The sequence below is a fragment of the Cariama cristata genome, unplaced genomic scaffold (genome assembly GCF_000690535.1).
Source record: "Cariama cristata isolate BGI_N322 unplaced genomic scaffold, ASM69053v1 scaffold2641, whole genome shotgun sequence".
Classification (NCBI taxonomy): domain Eukaryota; kingdom Metazoa; phylum Chordata; class Aves; order Cariamiformes; family Cariamidae; genus Cariama; species Cariama cristata.
This window is the reverse complement of record NW_009600848.1, coordinates 32,722-57,471: the sequence shown is the minus strand read 5'-3', so window position 1 is coordinate 57,471 and position 24,750 is coordinate 32,722. Positions and strand designations below refer to the sequence as shown.

The 24,750-nt window shown below is 36.1% G+C and overlaps 1 protein-coding gene across 7 annotated transcripts in view; it reads left to right on the top strand.

Annotated features, from left to right (window-relative positions):
* The window catches only part of NRCAM (neuronal cell adhesion molecule), a 77,813-nt gene extending 54,560 nt beyond the window's left edge, over window positions 1-23,253 (top strand). For 4 of the 7 annotated variants that reach the window (XM_009710188.1, XM_009710189.1, XM_009710187.1 and 1 more), the window contains 3 exons: window positions 9,299-9,430; window positions 12,646-12,724; window positions 22,553-23,253. In XM_009710188.1, the coding sequence (XP_009708490.1) occupies window positions 9,299-9,430; window positions 12,646-12,724; window positions 22,553-22,790 (449 nt within the window). In that variant the 3' untranslated portion in view covers window positions 22,791-23,253. Of the gene's footprint in view, window positions 1-3,645; window positions 3,772-4,839; window positions 4,993-9,298; window positions 9,431-12,645; window positions 12,725-21,980; window positions 21,993-22,552 lie in introns of all 7 variants that reach the window. The other 3 variants (XM_009710185.1, XM_009710182.1, XM_009710184.1) reach the window with 2 other exon arrangements.
* The last annotated feature ends 1,497 nt before the right edge of the window (window positions 23,254-24,750 follow it).

Sequence of the window (24,750 nt, the reverse complement as noted above, 5' to 3'; positions counted from 1 at the left end):
GTCGTGTGTGGTTATGGATCAAGAGAGCACAGTGCTCTGCCACTGAAAACTCCTACTCCCTGAGACAAAGATTTCTCCCCCACTTTTACCAGCTGGGGCTTGCACACGCTGAGGATTTCTGCCAACTGCCAATTACACGTTTTTCATTTCTGAACAGTCCTGGGAAACATCTTGAAGAACTAAGAGGTTAATTACAATTAGAGATGTGCTGATTGAGAAGACAAGAGTCTAGGTAGATTTAAGCTTTAAATGTTGTAACGACTTCAACTCTGGGCCTTCATCACCTCAGGATCCATCAGCCATCTTTTTGCTTCTTATGTGTGTATTCATGTTGCAAATATGGCACATTTAACAAACTTAACTAAAAGTTTCCAGGCCTGCTGGAAAATTAGATCAAGCAGCAGTGAAAAAGAGGAAGAATTACAAAAATAATGATTTTGAAAATAAATGTGCTACTGAATATATGTGTTGGTGCACTGTATTCAATAGGAAAAAAACAGAACTTAAATCTGACCGAATACTACGCATGGATAAGTCTATACAAACAGCTATTGATAAGAATCGGATAACAGTACATCTGCTAAATGTAAGCATAAATCAGGTACTTGAGAGGATTTAGAAACTAAGACACCAAGGAAATGAATGTAATTTTCAGAGCCAACTTAATTGTTATATACAATCATATGAACAGAAAGTCATTTACCAGATACCAAGTCTTTAATCTAGCTGGCAACTCTTTGATCGGAGCAGAAACTGGAAATTTGAGATGGAGAAAAAAACCCAAAACGCAAGATAAGATGGAGGTTTTACAGGGCAGATGATTATCAAATTTGCTTAGTGTTACAGAAGCCGTCTGTCATCTGGAGCCTTTCACACAAGATGAAACGGTTTTCTTCATCCCCAAGTCCTTGGGCACAAGGCGGGAGAAGTTGGGTGTAATTCTGTGGCATGTGTCTGGAAAAGTTTGAAACAGATTATTGCTTCTGTCTTTAACATTGGTGACAAGTATCAGTCATACAGTTGTGGTGCTAATTAGGCATCTTTTGTGGAAGAGCAAAATCCAGAAAAATATGGGTTTGAGAAAATATGATTTAATGAAACAAACCAAAGTCATATTTAGAATACAAACCAGTTGTTTTCTTGGCACAGAACAAATGCTTAGATGCTGATTGTAACAAACACCTGTTCCTATGTGCAAATGAGGAAGGAAGTTTATATATCCTGTCTGCAATCTCAGACTCTGCACCTTTCTAAATTTAGAGCCTGCTATTCTTTCCTCTTGCTACCTTCAAGTGGCACAGAAAAGCAGAATCTAATCCCCTTGCATTGCCATAGTGTATATGGTTACATGCTATATTTCCCATAGACAGCTCTGGCTTTGGTATTTCTTAGGGTTTTGTTGTTGACTTAGTAACTTTTTATTTTATTTTGTTCAGGTGGTTTTAGCCAAGAAATAAATATATTCTTTATTATTTAAATAATTAATTAACACAAAGTTATTATTTAAATAATCTATTCCTTATTATTTTTGGTTGGTGAAAGAAATAGTATATAAAAAATACAAGCACAACTTACCTACAAAGACATTAAATGTGGGAGTAATTAGTTTAATACAGATTGAAGAGCTTAATGGGTATTATTGGAATAGAGTTAAGAATAAAAATTTGATGCAGGTATAGGAATAAAAGGTCTGATATTGTGACAATTTGTAATCATGAGAATATATTTTCGGGTGAATTGATTGAATCTGTATAATTCAGGTGTTTTTCAAAAAAACTCAGAAACTATAGTTTTCTAGATATGGCATTCATATTATTTAGTCTGTGCTAGGGGCTTGTATACAGATTTATTTATTTTACTATGCCAAAGTAAGCCATTTTCTCTTTGAATCCAATTTGGAACTTATTCCAGTCAGCCATATGGACAAAGCCATCCTGTTTTGAGGAGAAAATAATTTATGTACATAGATAAAATCTGTGCAGCACCTCTTGCCTTGAGAATAGGCTTTTGCGCATTTTATTTTCTGGTGTAGGTGAAGCCATTGGAATTCTGCCATTCGTCTTTACTGAGACTAGGTTTTTTACCTCTGATGTTTCATGGGTTCATGTTCCTTTGGGAAGTATTTTTGATACTGTTTCTAACAGAAAAGATATTTTTAGCAGGGTAGAAAATGTCAGTGGCAAACCGAGTGAGGCATTTTCATTAAAAACTAATTTCATAGAATGATACAATGGTTTGGTTGGAGGGGACGTTAAAGCCCACCCAGTTCCAACCCCCCTGCCATGGGCAGGGACACCTTCCACCAGACCAGGTTGCTCCCAGCCCCATCCAACCTGGCCTTGAACACTTCCAGGGATGGGGCAGCCACAGCTTCTCTGGGCCACTTGTGCCAGTGCCTCACCACCCTCACTGCGAAGGATTTTATGCCTTTGAGGAGCATCCTCTTTGTATCTGCACTATTACGCTATTGGAGCTATTAAAACCTACTTTTCATTAATATTGAGCAAACAAAAATACTGAAATATATGTCCATTTGTAACAAGTATAATTGGAGAACAAAGAATTAAGGTATGAGCAAAGAAGTGGCTAATTACAGGATGGTGAAGAGAGAAGCACTTCTTTTCATAGATGTATCTGTGAAAAGTGCTGTTGTCTAGCAAGAATGTCAGCAGTAAGAAACAGTACCTTAAAATGAACAGCTTTGTGCATTCGAGTGATTTGTGTCCTTCACACCAGAGTATTTTGATACTGGCTTTCCAATATCTGACATCTAATGTTCCAATGTCTAAAGGTGCCGTGAATCCATAATGTTAATGAAGCTGATTTCAGAAATGTTCTGTGAAAGTAAAGATGTCACACATACTCCAGTTTGTTTTCAAATACATGTGTATCACTTAGCTGTTTCATATTTTAACAAGTAAAACTAATTGAATCCTGCATGAACTTAGAGTGTGCATGTGTTATTCATTTAACAGGTAAGATTTTACTGTATTATTTGTTACTCTTCAATACAAAGTGGTTTTACTCTTTATTTTTTCTTTCCTACTATCTCTGATGGTGAAGGATATTCAGAAACCCTTTTTGCAACCTCCCCAGTCATGCACACTGTCCGTCCAACATTCTATAAGGGTATTGTCTTCCTTTTTTATCATTATCAATGCAATAGAGAGAAAATCCTGTAAGGGCTTGCAGTTGAGGCATTGGCAGTCCTTTCAGTGACACATGTCGTAAAGGGAGGTGTGTACCACCTTTGTACCTCCCTTCTCTCCTACCATTTTCTGTTACTCTGACAATGTTCTCACTTTCCAGCTGTTTGCATTTTACCTCTAGATCAATAGAAATAATGTGTTCCATAATTTTGGCAATTAGGTATTTTTAAGTGTCTGGCAGTTTTTGTGATACAGGGCATGCTCAGCAGAGTACCTAGATTTTACTTTATAATTGCGTAGTGTAGTAACTGCCTAGGATTCAATTACCAAATACACGACTTTAGTCACTGATTTCCAGTAGTGGAAACAATGACAAATATCCTATACTTTCCACCTATATGGTCTCAATTAACAGAGTAACTTTTTAAAATTTTTTTTTTTAAATGTGTAAAGTCACAATTTTGTATTCTGCTTTGTTTTTCTATTGTGTATTCAGTGCAACCACTTTATCCAAGGATCAGAAATGTTACAACAGCTGCCGCTGAGACCTATGCCAATATCAGTTGGGAGTATGAGGGACCAGATCATGCCAACATTTATGTTGAATATGGTGTAGCAGGCAGTAAGAAATCATTTAATTAAATTTTGCTAAAGTGTTCAGATAGATTTTCAAAGATTTTTGTAGTAAATGTGGTCCTAAATTGACCCAGGGTTAATGATAGCTCTTAAATGTCTAGAAGAATTATTTTTTACTTTGATCAGGAAGATCAAATAATTTTCATTTTAATAAACGTCAGTGTGTAGCAGGTATTTAATGCTTAGATCGAATATCAGCCTTTGTTCCTTTGTATTATTTTATAAATTTTTCTGATCGTAAACTTCTAAAAATGTAGTTTGCATGAAGTTGTTTATCATGCAGTGGTTACATGTCAAAAAATACGATTTCTTGCAGTAAAATAGGATATAACAGTTTTGTTTCCAATTCACGAAAAAAAAAATAAATAAAAGAGCCGATCAAAACAATGTTCTTTGTTAAATTTAACCTTAAAATAAGGTATCAACCAACTTACGTACGTTTATTGGCATAAACCCAGGTTTTAATCTTTGATAATACCAGTAACAATTAAAACACAGTTACTAATAAAACCAAGATACTTGTATTGAAATACTCTATCTTTCTAAAATTATGACTAAAGGTGACCAATCTGAAAATTGGGATAAAAATGCATTTTTCTGGTTATTGTTCAAAGAAGCAGTTGAGACTGTACTAGAAAAAGATATGAAAGAGAGGTTCAGATTTCAGCATAGAACTTCTTGACTAAAGTAAATATTGACTGAAACAACAGAAGTGTAATTTAATTAAATTATTAAAATCTATTTTAATGTGTTTTATAATTGCAAGTTCAATAAGCCTTTTAAATAAACGGAAATAGTATTTCTCTAGTACAATGGAACAAATGTTTAAAATAGTTTCATAATTAATGTACAATGTCTTCTTCAATATATTGCATGCAATATATTATTTGAAGTCATAATTTTATGTGATTTTACTATATTTGAGAGAAGAGTTATTCTTTTCCGTCAATCCATAGTTTAGTCAAGTAACTGTTGATAGTATTCTGTCTAGAAACTTTCAGTAATACAGAGAAAATTAAAATTCCAATATGTTGTTTTCCTAAAATTTTTGTAGGCAAAGAAGATTGGAAAAAAGAGATTGTAAATGGTTCTCGAAGCTTCTTTGTGTTAAAGGGTTTAACACCAGGAACAGCGTATAAAGTCCGGGTTGGTGCTGAGGGCCTGTCTGGTTTTAGGAGTTCAGAGGATGTGTTTGAGACAGGTCCAGGTGAGGCTCACCATACCAATTCTGTGTCATAGTCAGAATTGTGGTAGACCAAGTGCTGGAACGTTGAACTGCTTCTAGCTAAGAGATGTTGTAGGTAGCATCTTTGCATGTTCTTTATATAAAGCAATGTTGAATTATTTTGTAAACTCCTAAATATTGCTGGCATATTTATTATGTAGATTATGAATGTTTTCATCCTTTCAATTCACTCTACTTGTCTGTTGTTTATGTTAGGGGCAGGATGCTCACTGCTCACACTCCATGTGTGTGCTGCGCACTGAAGATGACCTATTTGATTTATTTCTAATTAATATAATTAGATGGCTGTATTTAAATAACATGTACTTTAATAGAGCCAAGGATCTATTTTTAAATATATAATCAGTTTTAATACAAAACATCTGAGCTAAAATGTTTGCATAATCAGAAGTGCAAATTAATTTGATAGCTCATGTAATCTGTTTATACCAGTGTTAAGAGATTCCTACTTGTGTTTCTTTTCCTGTCGTATGCTGGTTTTATATAGATTTTGATGTCACAACTATATTCTGTGAATCAGTAAGGCTGTTTAAGTTCTCTGTGTACATATTTTAGTCATATTTTTTCATAAGCAAATCAGTAATGCTTGTTCATGTAACTTGGAGAAAGGGCTTCATTGGAAGTTTTTTGATGATGTGCTGAACATGTCATTGCCGTCACAGCGTGTTCTCGGTCAGCTGTTATTATTTGTAGTGTATTTGCTAGCCACTTCTGCTCATTCCAAGCGTTTTGGTCAGTGCATAGTTACTTAGCAGTAACCTCACCAACTCCAGAATGCTATGATATAAGAAAGTAGTTTAAATATGAAAATATGCTTGAACAATATGTAATAATTATCAGACAACAAAGTAAATAATGAATATGCCAGTTTGAAAGTGAGTGCTTTCTAAAATCATAATTTTTTGCTTTGTTTTGTTCCATTTCTGTTCACAGTTGCAGGAAAGCTTTGAAAACATGGTGCTGAATAACAGTGCCAAGCAAATATGCATGGGCAAAACACAGGTTATTTATGCCAGAGGCAGCTAGTGGTATAAAAGCAGATCTGTAAAATTTTATGCAAATACACTTCCAAAGCCTAAACCAGCAGTAAAGCAAGGATCAAGAGTATAGTATAATTCAAAACAAGCTGAATGGAAACCTTCCCCAAGGCATCTTTCTGCATAAAAAATACTGAACCGGTAGATAAGGAATCTTGTATGTACCCAGTCACCCTTGTCTCATGTCCTTGAGTGGTTAAGGAAGAAGGGAATTTAAAGACACTGTTTTCTGCTTCTTGATAATGGAAAGGTTCAGTGTCCAGCATGAAATGATATACATAGCATATTTCTTACAGAAAAAATGTTGTGTCACACTGTCTTCTGCCTAGATCAAAGCGTTTAAACACTGCAAAAAATGAAGTGGACAAAGAGGAAAATATTGCAATATGGAATATGCCCTTAATAAGGAATGAAACTGCAATATTTCATATAAGAGGCTTTTGCCACTTTTTTTTCTTTGACAAGCATTCCTACAGAGCATCTTCATAGTGTACGGGTTTATCTTTTTGAGCATACCAGTCCAGTGTATTGCATTGACTCCTGCATTAGCAGTTCACCAGGAGTAAATGCCTTTCTGCCTGAAGCAGATAACTTGCTTAGCGTAAGCAGGACATGTTGTGCCATTTTTAAAGTTGCACTGAGATCTAGAAACCCTTCCCTACTGGATATGCAGTAAGTTAAAGAGTACAGGAAGCTGCATAAGTAAGTTTTCATCTTTATTCTTTCCCATCTATCTTGCATATTTTTATGCATGAATTGTTTTGCTTGATGCTATTTCCTGGTACATTGGAATGTTAAATGTGCTTTTGCATTTTCTCACAGTATGTATTATACAACCTTTAATGCCTTATTATGAATGCAGTGCAAAACTCAAAATAATTTTAACCTTAATGTGGAAACAAAATTTTATTTTAATTTGATGTATAATTCAGAGGAAGATTGCCTTTGTGATTTTGTTTTTTAAGACTGCCACTTACATTTATACATTTATATATTTATATATAGGATGTAAAGTATAAATACATATGTATATAAGCTGTATATTCATATAACATGTAGGCATTTTTTTGCAAAAATAGTTTAAATTATTGTATATATAATAAGGAATCAGTTTCTAAAATACCAGAAAGCATATTCTTAAACAAAGTCTGTGAAATCTCCTAATCGTAACTCCATAGTAACCAGGCACATTAGTTCATTAATCTCTTTAAATGAAAGTCAACTCATAACTTTGCCCAGTTAGACCAAAAAGGGGCAGCAAAATAAAGAGTTAACTTTAGCCTAGTACTTCTGAAGTGGAATACAGGTTGGTCTTCCTGTATGGAATGGAGGGTAGATACTGTGTCCAGACATCAGAGGTGCTTCGAGTGTTTATACAGTCCATGGAAAACCCTCAGGAATCTGGGACCGTTGAGAGCTGATGTTTCCAAGCGAGCTGTCTCAGCCTCTGTCTTAACTAGTAAATAACACTGGGACATGGGCTTGAATTTTGGCCTATAATTGAATATTGTTACATTTTATTGTTTGTGTGCTTGCCAGCCCAGTGCAGTCTCTTGTCAGCTAGCTGTCTGCCAACCAAGGCTCAGGTGCTGTTCGAGGGACAGCACCAGCACAGGACTGTTCCCAGTTCTCATCCAACGTGTTCTGTAAGGAGAAGAGTTTATGCTATATCACCTGGAGTTGTGGTGAGAAAACAGTCAATGCTCCATTGAGAATAGATTCTCTCTAATGTGTTTTTATGAGCTTTCCCTTAAAAGCATGTCTTCTGTAGGGAAGTCTTTATGGGGCTCTGGGACTTTCACATTTCTGTGTGTAAAACTGTTCATGCATTGTGTCCTCCACTTCAGTGGAAGCAAGTCTACGGACCTTCCATAGCACATATGGATAAAACATACTGTGCCATGAGAACTGATGTACTCACAGCATCTGAACAAAGAGACTGACTGAAGGTCTCGGATACAATCTGGTCCTAGTGCAAAGTGTCTACTAAGCTGAGATCTGAAGTACTGTTGTTCCTTACTCAAATTCTAGGTAATGTACTGGCTGTGTATAATCTGATACCTTCTCTCATGAAGCCAGAAAAAACAACAAATGCTGAACCAAAATGCCGTATGAGTTATGCATAGGAAGTGTTTCGCATGTCACTTTCCTTATTCATGCGGGAAGGTGATCTTTGTCTCTGTCACACATAGAGAGGTCTACTGGGCAACCCTTTGTAGAGTTTCAGACTCTTGGGTTTTGGGGCTGCAGAAGAAGGTGAAGAATAAACAAGATAGGTTTGGATGGATGTCCATCTTCCTCCACTTCGTGTTGTCTTCTGTCTGTAGCATGCATCCCTAACTCCTCCTACCCTCCCCACTTTCTCCCAACAGCAAATCCTAAGGCCAGTTGCCTGTAGTGTGTTTCCAAACAGGGGAGCAGAAAATAAGCTTCACCAGGAAAATCTTCCTGCTGTGTTGGAGTCCAGTAGGTGGGATCCAGCCCCCAGACCGCACAGATAAAATTCCTGTCCTTACTAGTGACTGTAGTGTTTCTTGTGTAGTTTGCTTATCATTTACATTATCTTCCAGTGAGGGTCAGCACTGGGAGAGAAACAGTGCCAAGGAAAGGCTTCCCAGTTGCATTGTGTTAAGTCCTCACCAATGCTAAATCATGGCGATCATGATAAATTGTAGGATGAGGTACAGGTTTGAGGATAGGAAGAAAACGTGATGCTTAATAAGGCTTTAAAGGATGCTTCATTGTTGATTTTTAGTTGAATATTAGGACCTTGAATGACCCATCTGTTTCCCCATTTCAGACTGATGGGAGTGCATTAGCTAATGAGTATTGGCTTTTTATTCATTTTGAGAATACAGTCAACATGTTTGTGTGAATTATAATTTGCAATTTCATTTCAGTTGTTTAATTAATGTAAAATGGTTGAGAATAGTTTTGAGGTTTTGAGGAAAGCAATGTAGTACATGCACAGATTTTCCAAAGTAGTTGCTAAGCTTAAATGTTGGCAGAATTCTTACATAGTCAAAGTAAGTTCTATGCACGTGTACTTGGAAACATTTTGAAAATGAAAATATTCACAAAATACAGTATCATTGTTTTTCTTAATACTAATTTTCACAGTGAATGTTATTCCTTAATTAATGAACAATGTATACTGGCTATTTTTTATCTGAATTAGCATAGCATTTAAATGCAGGAAAACATCTCATTTTTCTTCTTTTATTCTCTAGCAATGGCAAGTCGACAAGTAGACATTGCTACTCAAGGATGGTTCATTGGTCTTATGTGTGCTGTTGCTCTTCTGATCTTGATTTTACTGATTGTTTGCTTCATAAGGAGGAATAAGGGTGGCAAATATCCAGGTATGATCTATAACAATGAGAGTAAAAATCATCTGCTGGTAATCTGTTAAGACAGATCTCAGGTTTACTAGAGAAACTACATTTGCTGGTTTACATTTACATTGTGTATATGGTAAATCAGCCTTATCATTTGGTAGGCTTGTCAGGAGCAATCTGCCTATTTGTAGAAAACTTCAATCCATTTAAGCATAAGAAAAGTATCTCCTTCATTCCTGGAGTGTCATATCACTACATTACTACATTACCTCTAGAGAAGTTGGAGCTTTGCTTGAGATACTTCGTCCTCCTGACAGTACTGCACACTCTACTTTCTGAAGTCTAAGGCAGGTGGGTTTAACCCACTAAAATGAGCTAGGCTAGAATTTATTTGGTCCGAAAGTGTGGAAACATATACCAGATCATAACCACTGTTGTTACTTTAAAGCATTGAGAATGCATTTCATAGGACAAATCTCTTCATATGTTATTTTGTCTCAAATACGTTACCCTGCTTCTCAGAATCTGTGTTGTCTTCAGCCTCTGCATTTTTGCAGCTAAATTTGAAGTTACCATCCTCCAATTAGGCTGTTTGTTTCTTCTATAAATTTTTTCTTTATAAGAGTTTTTCTTTTTAGGGTTTGGGGTTTTTTTTTAGTATTAGGCCTAGGAATGGCCAAGTGTATTTTATAATTTGTAATTAAAAATTGGAACTGTACAATGTATATCTTCTATCAAAACTCTCGTCCTCTGGGTGTACATATTGTAAAAGGCATATATGTGTGTATGTATGTATGTGTGCATATATGTATCTTTTATACCTTTCCCCAGTCTTATATTTCTGTTATGTAGTAGGTCCATAGACTAAAGCTCTCTTGAAAAGGATAGTGACAACCAGTTTGCATAGAACTGCCAGATAGTATCTCAGAGCAGCTGTTGAGGTATGAGTGGATATGAATGAACTTTAAGCGGGCATCAAAAGATAATTTGATTTTTCCTTTTTCTCTCCTAGCTACAATAGAAAGTACAATTGCTAATTTTCATGAAAAATCTTGATTTCATGAAAAAATTCTGTTATGTATTATAGACTCCAGAGGTTTGGAAATTACATAAATATCCAACCTCTAAAATACTTAAAGTCAACTCAAACTTCTTGAAGTTCATATTGTTATATGACATAAAAAAGATGGATGCACTTACGAAAGTACAAAAAGAAAAAGTAATCCGTACTGTGTTTTAATTTCTCCCCCTTGTTTTGACCAGTGCATTTCTGAAAACTAGTGTCAGTGCACTCTAAAAACTTTTCCTCTTCATAGGCAAATCTTTTATAGCTGAACTTAACATAGCAGATTATTTTTATAAGAAGATAAAATCACCTTATTAAATACAAGAATCCTACTCTGCCCAACCTAACTGTTTGGTCGTTTTATGGGGAGAGCAAAGATTCATAGTGACAGCAAAAATTAAATACGAGAAACTTCTGTCCCAACCGCCTATGCCCATGAAGACAAGACAGATGATTAAGGAACATAGTGTTATATAGAGTTGAATGACAGACTGAAGACATCATCTTAGGTTTTTTCCTAATAGTTGGATTTTTTGAATAGAAAATGAGATTACAGAGTATATAGGAAAAGTGACTCAGCAGAGAGAATTGAGAAAAGAGAAGGAAAATTAGGAGAATGAAACAAGTGAAGTGATGAGACTGAAAAGAGTAGGGAGGACTTTGGAGTAAGCCACCATCTGGAGGAGGGTAAAACACAGTTTGAGGGAAAGTGTAGAAGGCAGTTGGATGCTAAGGTTGTCATTACTTTGTGGAAATCCCTGCTATGCTCTTCTTGTCTCTGCTTCTGCAGAATTACTAGATGTAAGGTACTAATTTTTTTATGCACAGATACATATGCATATACACAAACATATATAAAGGTATACCTTGACTGTATATAAGATTTCCTGATTCAGTATGTACTCTTGTTTATAGCAGTGACTCTAGGGCTAATTATATTTCTTGTGTCATTGCAAATGTACTGTTTCACAAATAGAGAAAAATGGAAAGCACAAAGTTATTAACTCTTTGTCATTGTAATTTTAGCATGTCATCTTGAGATTGGCTATGGTTTGAAAAAACGTAATAAATTATTTCAGTATGAAATTATAGCAGCCAGATACATTTCAAGGTGTTATACATTATTGTAATTATAGACTTAGAAAATACCATCAGGAATGATTCATATCATCTTTAATAACAGCATATAAACTAATGATGTAGAAATTAAGTGTGGAAATTACCAGAGTAAAAAATAAGAGATTGTATATTGGATTATATAACTGTATCTGCTAAACAAGAGAAAGATTTGAGTAGCAGCCAGAAAAACAGAAATGAAAAGGCAAAGGGAAGAACCATAAAGATAATTCTAGAAGTCAGTACTTTATTTTACTCTGTCAATCTTAACTTACAGGAATACATGTCTTCTATAAACATCTGTCTTCTCAGGTGCTAGCGGGTTTCTGTGTCAAAGGACACAGTGCTACATAGGTTTTTTTATAGGGACAAGTTAGATGTGTGGATTTATTCCCACCGGTGAATGACAACTAAACCTACAACAAGGATGTGCAAGAGATACAACTGTGTTAAATTTAGGTTCCAATGTAGATGGTTTTGCTTTGTTTTTGATGATGTTATAGAAAATAAGAAATTAACAGACCACACCTATTTTTTCCAGTATTAATAATTCTTAAAATACTATTTAAAATTCCCTGGAGTCTTAGTGCATGAAATGAAAGCAGCAAGTGCACAAACTGACAGTGAACACAAGTGAATCTGATTCAGTTTTATCAATCAGTATGAGAGGAATATCAAGAGGAAATACGGAGCATGGATAAGTAAAACTAAATTGTTCAGTTTTCCATAAACAATTACTCTGTTAATAACATAAGTAAAGTAGGTTTTTAGTAGGATTTTTAACAAAACTTCAGTGCTAGAAATGAAAGGAAGAAAAAAGTTTTACTAATGCAGAATGACATACAGTATTTTGTACTTGAAGGAAAATAAAATTCTATAACTAATTAACAGATCTTTTCCTTCCAGAGAAAAAATGTGACAGCCTAAGGCTCCAGTTCAAAAAATGATTTTCATTCAAACCATATTCCTGCCAAATGTGATCATTTTGAGAAATTGAGGTCTTAAGGTTTCTTATCTTGCAGTTACATGATAAAAATTACTATTTCAAATATTTTAGTGAAGGAAAAGGAGGATGCACATGCTGATCCAGAAATACAACCTATGAAGGAAGACGATGGAACATTTGGTGAATACAGGTGAGCAACTGATGTGGTTTGTCATGTTCACTGTTCATATCACACATGTACTGTATATAATATCACACTTATTAATTCAAAACTAACTTTTTTTCTTTGTTCGCAAAGATTCTGTATCCAGTGTTGTACAGAACTATAGCTAGTATTTCAACCACACCATTAGAAAAAAAATTAAACATCCAAGCTTAAAGATAAGTTATTCACTAATGCAAGATGAAATCCAGATTCAAACAGAGTTGTCTCGAAGTGAGGAATCTTTATTTACAAACCCATCTTTCAGATAGTTAAAATATCAGAGACAGTGTCCTTTCAGTTAAGGCACATTTAGCATTATGGTTTTTGAAAATGTTTTTCTAATTGAAGCCTAATAAAGACAATCTTGTGTTACACTGACCGGAAAACAAATGCACTTAAACTGACTGCCATTACTAACACCTAATCCAATAACAAGGAAGTGATGTTGCACACAGAGGTGAAGGAATGTCCTACAAGAAAAAACAAATCTCCCTTTCATGTGTTTCAGTACAAGATACATAGCAAGCAGCTTCAAAGCATGCAACACAGCTCTTATTCCTGACTCTCTTCCTTTATTGTAAATGTAGTCTAGCTGAATCTCTTGGCAATCAGAAAAAGCGTGCCTTGGCAAGTCTGTTCGTATAACAATTATAAGTATAGCTTATTAAATAAGCAGCATTTTATTTATTGCTTTTCATTAGTACAAGAAATAATGTTACTGTTTTCTAAATATGTCAATACCATTATATTTTACATGGGTGTATAATAGATTTTATCGTGCATTCCTGTGTCAAAAACATTATAAAAGCCCTTTATTAATTTGAAGATGTGACACTTAGAAATGTGCATAGAAAATCAGATTTTTTCAGGAAGATCTACTCTGTTGCCATAGCTTGTTCATATAAGGGAAATGTACATCTTGATCTGACTGGAAGAGATTTACAGTTCTAAATGCCAAAGAGCAGTTTCTGTTTGTCCTTCCTTGATTTTAAAAAAATACGATACTCTGTTCTTATGTTAATGAGTTCAGATTAGTATTTTATTGCAGCATTAAGTGCGTATGGATTAATTAAATTCAGCTGATAAAAAGGGAAGCGTGAAGCAATTTTTGGAAGCAGAGGTAAATTAGTACTGTGTAAGTTTTCCTAGGCAGCCCAGTTTGCATTCTCCTTTATTGCTCCTCTGTTTTTTGATACTTGGAACTTTCAGCAGCAGAAACTGACCTTCGTACAGAATTGTACAAATGAGATGACCTCGGTACATGTTTCGTCAGGCCTAGAATAAGACTCTTCAATTCTGCTTTCATGTGTGACCTGGAGGAAGATTTTAATTTATGTCTCCATATTTAAGTGGCTTGAGTTAATCTATAGGATCATCTAGTGCTTTATTAAATTTTTTTGTAATGCAATGATCCACCTCATGTCTGGTGAGTACGGACAGATGCATGCCAAGCTTTCAGATTTGTTCACATGAAAGAGCTCATCCTATTTACCATGCAAAAACTCCTTTCTAAAATTTGTTTCTGTGTAATTAGTCTATATTGGGCTTTCCTGTTTTTTCCTTAGAGACAGGGCAGCAGCAGCAACCAGTCAGATTACAGAAGATATCTTGGCACTCTCTCTGCAGCCCAGCATCACTGCAGTCACTCACTTCCCAGTTTGCCTGCCTCACATGGCACTGGTCATGACACAGTACTTTGAGGAAAAAGGGTATAGGGTTTCCCTTGGGAAAAAAAAAAAAAGTAATTCTTGAAAGATCTAGGAATTCGAGTATCTTGAACTTTTTTCATCACTTCAGGTCCATGTCTGCTTGGACAGGAGAGAAACTGGACAAGGAAAAGAAAAGAAAAGGTAGCTGTGCCTATTCTCCTGAAGCAAACCCTGTCTTTACCAAAGCAAAGTCTGTGAGATCTGACAGATCCATCTTCTTCAGAAGGTCAGGGGATCAATACTCCACCACCAGATCAGAGACCTCCTACACCAGGAGGAGGGCTAGGCAGTCTTCAGAGCTTACAAGGGTTAGTTCTGTCTCTGCTTCCCTCTGCCGAGAGGAGAAGAGATCAGACGAATGGAAGTACAGGCATGGCTCTAGACATCGTGCTTCTGAGCAACAGATAACGGGGTCGGAGGAGGGCTCAGATTCTCAGGCAGGACAGCCTTCCCCTTTCCAGCAACCCCTCAGCTGCAACTCAGTTCGTGGCTCACTGGCAAGGCAGCATTCTTCTCTCCAGCACTGGTTCAGCCAGACCCCAGACTACAGCTCAGATTCAGAAGACACTCAGAGCCCCTACTACAGGAAGGTAAGACCTTCTACTACTACTCACTTCTCTGAATCTGAAAAGAATTCCTTAATAAAATCTGTAATTTTCCCTGAGCTAGCTACTGCCTTAAAGGATGCTTTGACAGCAACCAACCAAAGTATGACTTCTGTGGCACAGGCTAGGTCCCACTTAGTAAGGCATCCCAGGGTACCAATTACAGAAGTTCCAGTGGTTCCTTCAGAAGCAGCTGGGAGCAGTTCCCAAACTTTTGAGTCTGACCATCTGGACAGTTTAAAAGATCAAACAGCTTCTAGGAAGGAGAAATCTGAGGCTGACAAGGCCTTGGAGGTTGGGTCATCCCCTGAAGATGGAGAGGTGTCATCTGAGTCCCCTACAGAAGACCAAGAAGGACCAGATCCTCTGCGTAAGTTTGACATGGAGAATCAGAATTATCTGTTCAAGCACATAAAGAAAGCATTAATGTTAAAATCTTCCAAATCTGAATGTGCTTCAGAAGAACTGCTTATCCCCTCTGAAAAAGGCAAGGTAGATAATGCACTTCCTATCCATTCAGCAGTGGAAGATCTTGTCTGTAGGATTTGGGGTAATCCTGAGGCAAAGCATGAAGCCCCGGCAGTCCTACATAAGCTCTATCCTTTTCCAGTGGATAAAGCTGCTTTGTGGGGGACCTTGCCTCAGGTAGACAGAGCATTGGTTACTGGTGATTCTGTACTATCAGTGCCTGCTAATATGGATGCTCTCCCTAAAGATCCTACTGATAGAAAGGTTGAGGAAGCAATTAAAAGATCTTTCAAGCTAGTTACAGCCCAGCTTGGAGTATCTATCTACTGCACTTATGCTTCTAGAGCGTTACTAATATGGTTAGAGGAAGGACGAGCCAGATTCAAAAAGAAATGGGTCCCATCTGGTGCCATGCAGAGGAAATGCAGGCTATGCAAAATTGCGGCTAATTTTATCCACGATGCAGCTGAGGATTCTCTTAGACTCACCGTTAAAAATACGGCATGTCTCACTGTAGCCTGGAGAGCTATATGGCTACGTCCTTGGACCTCGTCACGAGATCTAAAATGTAAACTGCTGTCTTTACCATACACAGGCGGCAAGCTATTTGGTGAATCCTTGGTCCGGATCATGAAGGATTTCTCAGAACACAAACGCTCCTTACATCAGCTGAAAAAAAAAGAGCTCTGTTGAAATCTCTTCATTTTCTTATCCTCACAAGTGTCTGAGCTCCCTTCGTTCTCCTCCAAAGTTTAAAGGAGGGAAAGGAAAGTATAAGGTCTCACAATCATTACATGCCAAGTACAAAAGGACATCTGACTTCCAGAGAGACAGCAGACCATCAAGAGAACTTTCTAAGAAATTAGACTTGTTTCCTCCTTTCTCAGGAGCTGGGAAGAGTGAAAGACTTGGAAATTTATAGTGAATCGTTTTCAATATTTCTAGACACGTAAGCCCAATGGTTAGAAAATTAGTTGTTTCAAAATAAGATTTAAATTATTGAATTACTTAAATCTTGGTGACTAATGAAGATATTCTAGAGAAGTCATAGCTCTCAATTTTAGGGGAGATTTTTGTCACATTCAGCTTTTAGGCTTCCCAGTATTCTTGGGATGGCTTGGATTTGTTTGAAGTTTTGCACTCTTCAACTTCATCTAAGAGCACACTTTCTATAGAACCAGCCAGCGTCAGATTTTCCTGCCATATCAATCTAATGAAGGAAATAATGCTTTAGGAAACACAGGTGTTTCAGGAACCACGGAATGATGGGGCGCACTATGTTCCTGTGACTGGAGGGTTACCTGAACTTTTACATAATAAGGGAAAACAGTGCCTCTGTGGCAAACTGCAGTACAATCCCAGTGGTTTCCTGAGTTGTAGAAGACTTGAGATAGTAAATTGTGGACAGTCAATGCTTAGATCAAGAAACTGCAAGAAATACAAGAAGTACCACAAATGTATGTTTATTTAAATTAAAATTAAAGACTATCTAGAGCTCCTGTTCACGTCAGTGTAGGTGTATAAATCAGCTTAAATTTCCACCCTGGGTCCTAAATCAAGAGAAATTAAGAAGTTATGGCATCTACAGACCTGTGGAGATAGGGTAGGGAGAGACTGCAAGCATGCATTTCTCAGTTAGCTTCACAGGAAGTCTGAAAGTCTAGCATCTCATTGCAGTCTGCAGAATGTTCTTAGGAAGATCAAACATGGCAAGGCAACTACAGTAGTAGGAGTGCTAGTGTGGTAATGCAGGATGTTTGTACATTTTGTTGAATTATTTTGCCTCTTCAGCATTTTGAGACACGATATTTTTCCTTGAAATTCATGGATATGCTATGAGAAACTTTCTGGAAATGGTTGGTGGAGAGTTCTGAGATTGCTAGATAATATATTTCTCTTTCTTCCTGTTCTGGGTTGATTAACAATGAGAATATAATTTGTAACTACAATAGTATTTTTTTCTCTTGTAGTTACTCAAGTTTTATTGCAGCTTAGGTGTGTTTCCAGGGGGACCTAGCAATGATATGTGCCTCAGCACTGTAATTCTAAGCTTGGTCCCTTCTAGTGCAAGAGATGATTTCAACAGACTGCCTGAAGAATTCTTGTCTCTGAATAGTCTGATTGGATTTGGCAGTGGTCTTATTGTGTCATCATTTATGCACACATGCTTTCTTTGACAGTTCTTACTTTAATTCTTGAACATCCGTGACACTACTTTTTAAATCAGTGCTTTGATTTCCCCTTGTATAATTTTCCACCAGAAATATCAAAGGTGGAATGTTGGTTGAATTTCTCTCAAGCAGATTTTTCTTTAAAATTTTCACAAGGAGTGAGTCAGGTTCTTTGACTAACAAAGATTTTTTCAACCCATTGCCATTTAAAGCCAGAGCTTAATCTCGCAGTTTTTCCAGTGTCTGCCAGGATTGAAGATTGAGTATTACAGAGGTGCTAAAGAAATCTACTCAGAAAACTAATACAGATGTGCTTATGTCTTAGCTGTATCAAAAATAGTAAAATGTTTTGAAGTCTGTGATGATACAGGTACATAAGTGTATAGGGAAGGCATTTTTCATCTGCACAGTCCTATCAGTTTAGGAGCATGAGCAGAAACCTGTTAGGTATTGGGGCGGAGGTTCTCCTGGAGCATGCAGGGAAGCCATAGCGGAAGGTACTTCTGTGGCTTTACATGACTGCTTATACTCAAACATTTCTGGGCTGTTGACCTGGGGGCACAGAAGAAGGAATTTACTGCCAACAGTTTTCATCTTCTGCATCCTCTTTCTGCGTCCAGTAGACCAGAATGCTCTACCCATTTTGTTTGTTTTATGTTGCCTTTCATCTGACAGTTGTGTTATAAGAAAAAGTAGTATATTGCTAACCATATATTGAGTCTTTTTGCATGTCCATGAATGTGGCTAAGTTTAGCGGGAACTAGTTACCTGCTGGACTGCAGAGGCATCGTAAAACTGTCTTCCCCATTCTGACTGGTTGCTGCATGTATCCATATCTAAGGAAGAAAAATTGAAAAGTTGAAAGAAGAAAGGAGATTTCAAGGTACATATTTCTTTCAATAACTGATGAGCTTGTGAAATGGAAGTACTTTTTTTAGAGAATAGTTTGTACTTTGCACTTACCGATGTTTTTGTCACCTCTGTACTTATATCTCTTAATCACTAGCTGCAAGTTTGATATGTGTTTCATTAACCTCAGAAGAAAAAGAAACATATCCATATATTAGCAATCGTTCATGAAAAATATTTAAATCATGCTTTTAGAATATACTTTAATATTAAATACTGTTCTTACTAAAAGGGAAAGAAATGTGTGTGGTACATATCAGTACTTGTCAAAATGACTGGTACGTATCAGTCTTCATTGAGAAACTTTCATCCTTAAAAAGCTACTAGTATGGAATTTATTTGTAAGACAACAAATAGTAAAAGTATCATTACACTTAACTTTAATGGCTGTCTGATCTAAATACAGAATTCATACTCATTCTTACCTCTTATTTTGTTACTTCCCAGTACCTGTCTCACTCTTAACTGTATGCACTGCATATATGACACTTCTCAGAAACTTCTTTACTTTTCCACTGTAATTTTAGTCAACCCAATTTGCACTTTATTTTTTATTTCACGATACTATACTAGGTAAGTATAAAAGTCAGCAAGCAAAACCACAAACAAGAACTAAAAGAAATGATGATCTATCCCGGTTGCATTTTGGAATAGTCTTATGAACAATCGTAAGCAAGATTAGCAAATCTTGCAGGTACTATATCAAAATTTATGGCTTTAACATGTTTTTGCAATATAGTATTATATATTCTAAAGCCTAAAGTGTTCTATAGCTCTTTGGGCATTCATATTCGTAATGTAATTCAGCGTCTTTTGCAGTTTGCTTCTTGGCAGCAAACAAAAAATACATTCATTTCCCCAGAGCACCGGAGGCTGATCTCTGTTTTGCATCCCCAGGGTAACAAGGGTGACAAAAGTGCTGTCCAAAACATTGATGTCTGCACTTATTTTTTCTCTCTCCTGCTTGTTTTCTTCTTTTCTCTTTCTTCCTCGATTTCTTTCCCTTCCACCCGAAACATTGTATTCATCTAATACAAGAGTCATAATCCAGTTTGATAAAGAATAAATGGTACCATGGCATATGTTTCTTTTTCCTGAACAAGGAGTGGAAGGCACCCTATATAATCCCACTTGTTTTTCCACTGCCAGAGTCTTGGCAGAACCTCTTTCTGGGCTTGCATAGTGCAAAAAGGGAGGGAATCCCCAGGTTCAGATTTGATTTTTGCATCTGCTGAAACTCTGCTCTCACACCAGTGCCCGTCTCTGTGCAGGTACACTCCTGAGTAAATCTGCAGGTTGTTTTGTTTATTTTTAATTATAGAGACAGTAGAATCTGCATCCTTACTAAAATACAGAAAAATCACAGACATAGTGCAACCAACTGTGTAAGTATTTCATCATTGTTTGGTTTATAAATAAACTTTGTTTATAAAAATACAAACAAGAAAACCATGAGAGCAACACAAAGCAGAAGTTCCCCGATTTATCTAAATTATATATGAAAATCGAGCTTTTTATTGGATTAAACACAAAAATGTGGATATTTTTAAGACAGTGATGGTATATTATTTATTTTTGTATATTCCAGCCTAGTGAATTACACTGGATAGACTCACATTTTAGAATATTTGCACAGTTTCTTGACCAGTTCGAATATGGTACAAATGCAATGTTAGTTTATTTACATTCCTACATATTATGGTGTATGCAATTACAAAGTTATTCACCTAAAATTAAACAGCAAACCATATGCGCAGTGTTCTTCTTACTTAATTCTGGGTATTACCCAGAAAGCATTAACCACTGCAGGTCATTCTTCCCTGGGAGTAGGACCGGTTGCTGTTTCAGAGTGAGGGTCTGGTCTTCATTTGGCTCGAATAGCCTGTTTTAATGACTCTAACGGCCTCTGATGAGGACAATGAAGAAACTGCATTGTGTGTGATTTTTAAATACTCCGTTCTATCTTCAACCCTTTAAATACAGGGTCCTTCCAAAATGAACTCCCTTCAGTAACGTCTCTGTAATCTGCTTGTGTTTGCAGTGTTACAAACATTTTCACTTTGCTGCTGGATGTTTGACATTTTGGAGTAGCATTCTTTTAAAAGTTACTGGCCTATATGTTTGCAGCAGAGAAGATCAATGATACGATGTTTATCCTCATGCCATGTACACAGCAATAACTAAAAACAAAGTCAAGACTGATAACAGTCAAGTTCAGAGTTTTTGCCTTTGTGTATTTTGAACATGAAGGTTTTCTTACATGTTAATAGGGTAGATATTCCTACCACTTCTTTCTTGTGTATGCATAGGAGGATAGGATTTCTGGTATGCTTTTTCTGTAAGTATATGCATATTAGAGGTGTACTTCTAGAATGTGATAACGTACAGTCTTCCAGAGCCAAAAAAGGTGATGAAATGACGAGAAGCAGCTTGATGGAAAATTGTTGAAATGGTTTTCTAGCAATGTGAGCATTTCTAGTGAAATGTTTCTCATCAGGGCATTTGTTAGCTACTGATACAATCTGTGTGACCTTGTATATGAGATAGAGATATATATGTATATGGTTTCTCTGGGTGTTCAAAGGTATTAATTAGAAAAAAAATAGAAAATACATTATTGGAAGAACTAAGATACTTGGTTTTAGGAATTAGATGGTTAAAATAATTTGCTGAATATATATTGTCTAATATTGTGGATATTTGTCAAATATATTTTAATTTCTTTAATATCCTGTACATGTTTCTTTATATTTTCTGTAAGCTGGGAGTCTTTAAATAAAAACCAAAAATCACTTACTCTTTTGTACCCTATATGCAAATCAAGTCACATGTTCTGTTTAAGACAAGGTAAATAATTGCACCCAAAAGTGCAGCTGGCAGTAGTGGTTTTTAATTCAAAATGCCTTGGAGCTACTGCCGAAATCTTCATCTTGAAACTGAAATGCAGTGTAAAGGATTCTGAAAAGAGCCCAACTACAAGCCTACCACAGCTGCGAATTTATTTGAGGATGCTGATGGTGCTGCAGCTTTTCCAGTGACAAGGGAAAGACCGCTACTTTGGTACAGGGATCTCTCCTCCCTGCCTTTATTTCCTTTCCTTTTTCACCAGCATCATTGTCAGAACATGTTAGCAGTTATGGATTAGGGTAGGGAGGTTGATCTGGTAAGCAATGAAAAAGACTAAGCATGCTCTCGACTCCTCGATTCTTGCTACTGTAAGCTAAATTGTTGCTTTACCTGTAATACAGTAAATGTTTTAGCAATTTTAAGAGCGACTTATTATTGATAAAATACTGATCACTATCAGGATATGGACTTTGCTTCTCTTCTTAGGCTATTTTCATTTGTTTCTTCTGCACCCTTTTAATGGAATATGTAGGTCTCTTGAAAGGTAAGGTTGAAAATTGCAAGTCTGGCCTGCATTATGTAACAAATTATTTGAAATGCAGCACTTTTGTTTTCTTTATACTAGTAAAGAAAATCAGTCTATTTCATTTAACCAAATTCATTCTTCATTCATGTTCAAGGACTCAAAGAACTTAAGAAGTTTAACAGACTAACTTCGCGGCACATCATAAGCTTGTTACTTTGGAGAATAAATTATTTTTTTTGTAACTTTACAGCCCACTTTTTAATGCTTGCAGTTGCATCTAAATTGCTTCCAAGCCAAGGGCACAGGTCTTATCATTGAAAAGTCATGCACGATGGGAAAAAAAAAAAAAAAGAAACCACAACCCTTCCTCCCTCCACTGAAGACATTCTCCGTAAACCATTCCTACACCATGTATTCATGACAACTGCATCATATTGATTTGTCTCTACAATGTGATGTGGGTTTACTAAAGGATTACAGGGCTGCACACATGCTTTTTATGAACTCTGCATGCATGGCTGATTTTGTCTTTATAATACATGAGTTAATTCCGTTTGTTTGTTTGTTTGTGTCTCCAGTGATGCAGAGGACCATAAACCTCTAAAAAAAGGAAGCCGGACACCTTCAGACAGAACTGTGAAAAAAGAAGACAGTGATGATAGTTTAGTAGACTATGGAGAAGGTGTAAATGGTCAGTTCAATGAGGATGGCTCCTTTATTGGACAATATAGTGGTAAAAAAGAGAAAGAACCTGCAGAAGGAAATGAAAGCTCTGAGGCTCCTTCTCCTGTAAATGCCATGAATTCATTTGTGTAACCACACGACCCGATCCCCTTGTATCTTCAGTTTGTTTAAAGCACTTGTACATCCTCCTTCTCATACTATGAACATGCAGGTAACGGAGCTCCTCACCACAAGATGTTAATGCTACGAGAATACGCAGGTCAATACAGTTATACAGCATAATGACACATTAAGTGGAATGTTAGTATGAATCAAAATACAAAATTCAAATGTTGTTCAAAACTTCGGTATTTTTACTTTTTTTAAAAGGAACTGACACAAACAATAACATTGACTTGTAATTTTGTTTCCTGTTGAAAATACAGTATAATGCATGGAAAAAAAAATGCTACACAATTCACAGATCATCTCGTGTACACTATAAAAACATGGTTTGACAATTTGTTATGCAGTCCTCAGCTGAATCCCTGGATATGAATTTCGTTTTCATTGTCAGAGTGTTATAGTAGTATTATATAGAACTTCAATGTCTTTGTGGACATTGTTGTGAAATTGGTGACTTAATGTCTAGCTATCATATGTCTTTTTGCAAGACAGTTAGGAACAGTATGTACAGTATATAATTGCTAAATGATTTAAGTATGACACTTGCATTTGCTGATGCTTAATGAGACCCTATTATCTGCTCTTTGCTCCTATTACTTTATAGCCTTTTTAATCTATCACGTATTACAGCAGTACAGTGTTCTATTTTTACATCAAAACACATTGAATTGATTTTAGGGCATAAAAGATACGCATTGCAATGCATTTTGGAATTTGTACAGTCACTGAAAGAAAAACTTTAAAATTGAGAGAAAATGTTCCAGAAAACACAGGGCAAAATACATTCAGTGCCTTTATACAATATGCATTCCATAATGCACTGCACTACTAAATCAGTTGGTGCAGTAAACTGTGATTAGCGGACCTGCTATCATTGCCAAATAAAGTAAAAATGTGAAGGAAAAAAAAGTGTTATGAAACTGTTGTGCTAAAAATGGAAGGTTTTAAATATTTTAAATTACACAGAGTATGGGGTTTTTTTCCTTTAAAAATAAAATAAATACTTTGTAGACAGTTATAGCACAACATGTTTTCATGGCCTTAGAAGATTAAAAAAACAAAAACAAAACACAGCCAGAATTAAATTATTTACTAACACAGCAAGATGTAAGCTCTTGTAAAATAAATTGTTAAAAAACCAAACCAGCCGACTACACCAGCGAGAGTGCATTTCCCTCCGTGTCCTGGCCGGATCAGTGTGGCAGCTTTGTAGTTAGCTACACCCTGAAGCAGTGTCGGGGGTACCGCTCGGAACCACAGAATTGAATCTGAGAAGTGGTAATGTGGTTTAGTGGTAAAGGATTACCATTATCAGTTACAAAATTTTTTCTCACATACTATATCAATCAAATGTTTACCTCCAAATATAAATTTTTATAACAACCTATGGTTGAAGGAATGCTCAGTTTCATTTGCCAATAAATTGGTTTTTCATAACTTGCATCAAGTTTAATTTTAAGTAAGCTTTTTATATGTAGATATTCTGTTGAATTTGTAAATACACTTAAAGCGTAGATGCTATATGCTTCTAGGTGTTACAGACAAATAAAACAAGAAAGCTTATGTTGTACTGTGTAAGAAGTACTATAGCCAATGGTGTGCATGGTATTTTAAAGCATCTACTTAAATATATATATTTTTTTTGCTGTGAAAACAAAATAGTGAACCATTCTGCTTATTTACTGCAGATTCCTAATTGAACCATTCAGAGTTTTTGCCAGTGCATTACATTAGACCATAGTACACCTCTCAGCTTTCATGTATATATTGTAGGTAAAGCACAACCAAGTAATCACAAATGTAAGCTAGCTGTAATAAGCTTCTTTTGCACCTTTGAGCTTTCCATTGATCAGTTTTCTTAATGGGAACTGAAATAAGAAATGAATTCTACAAACATTGATTACAAAGCACAAAGAGAACACTTCTT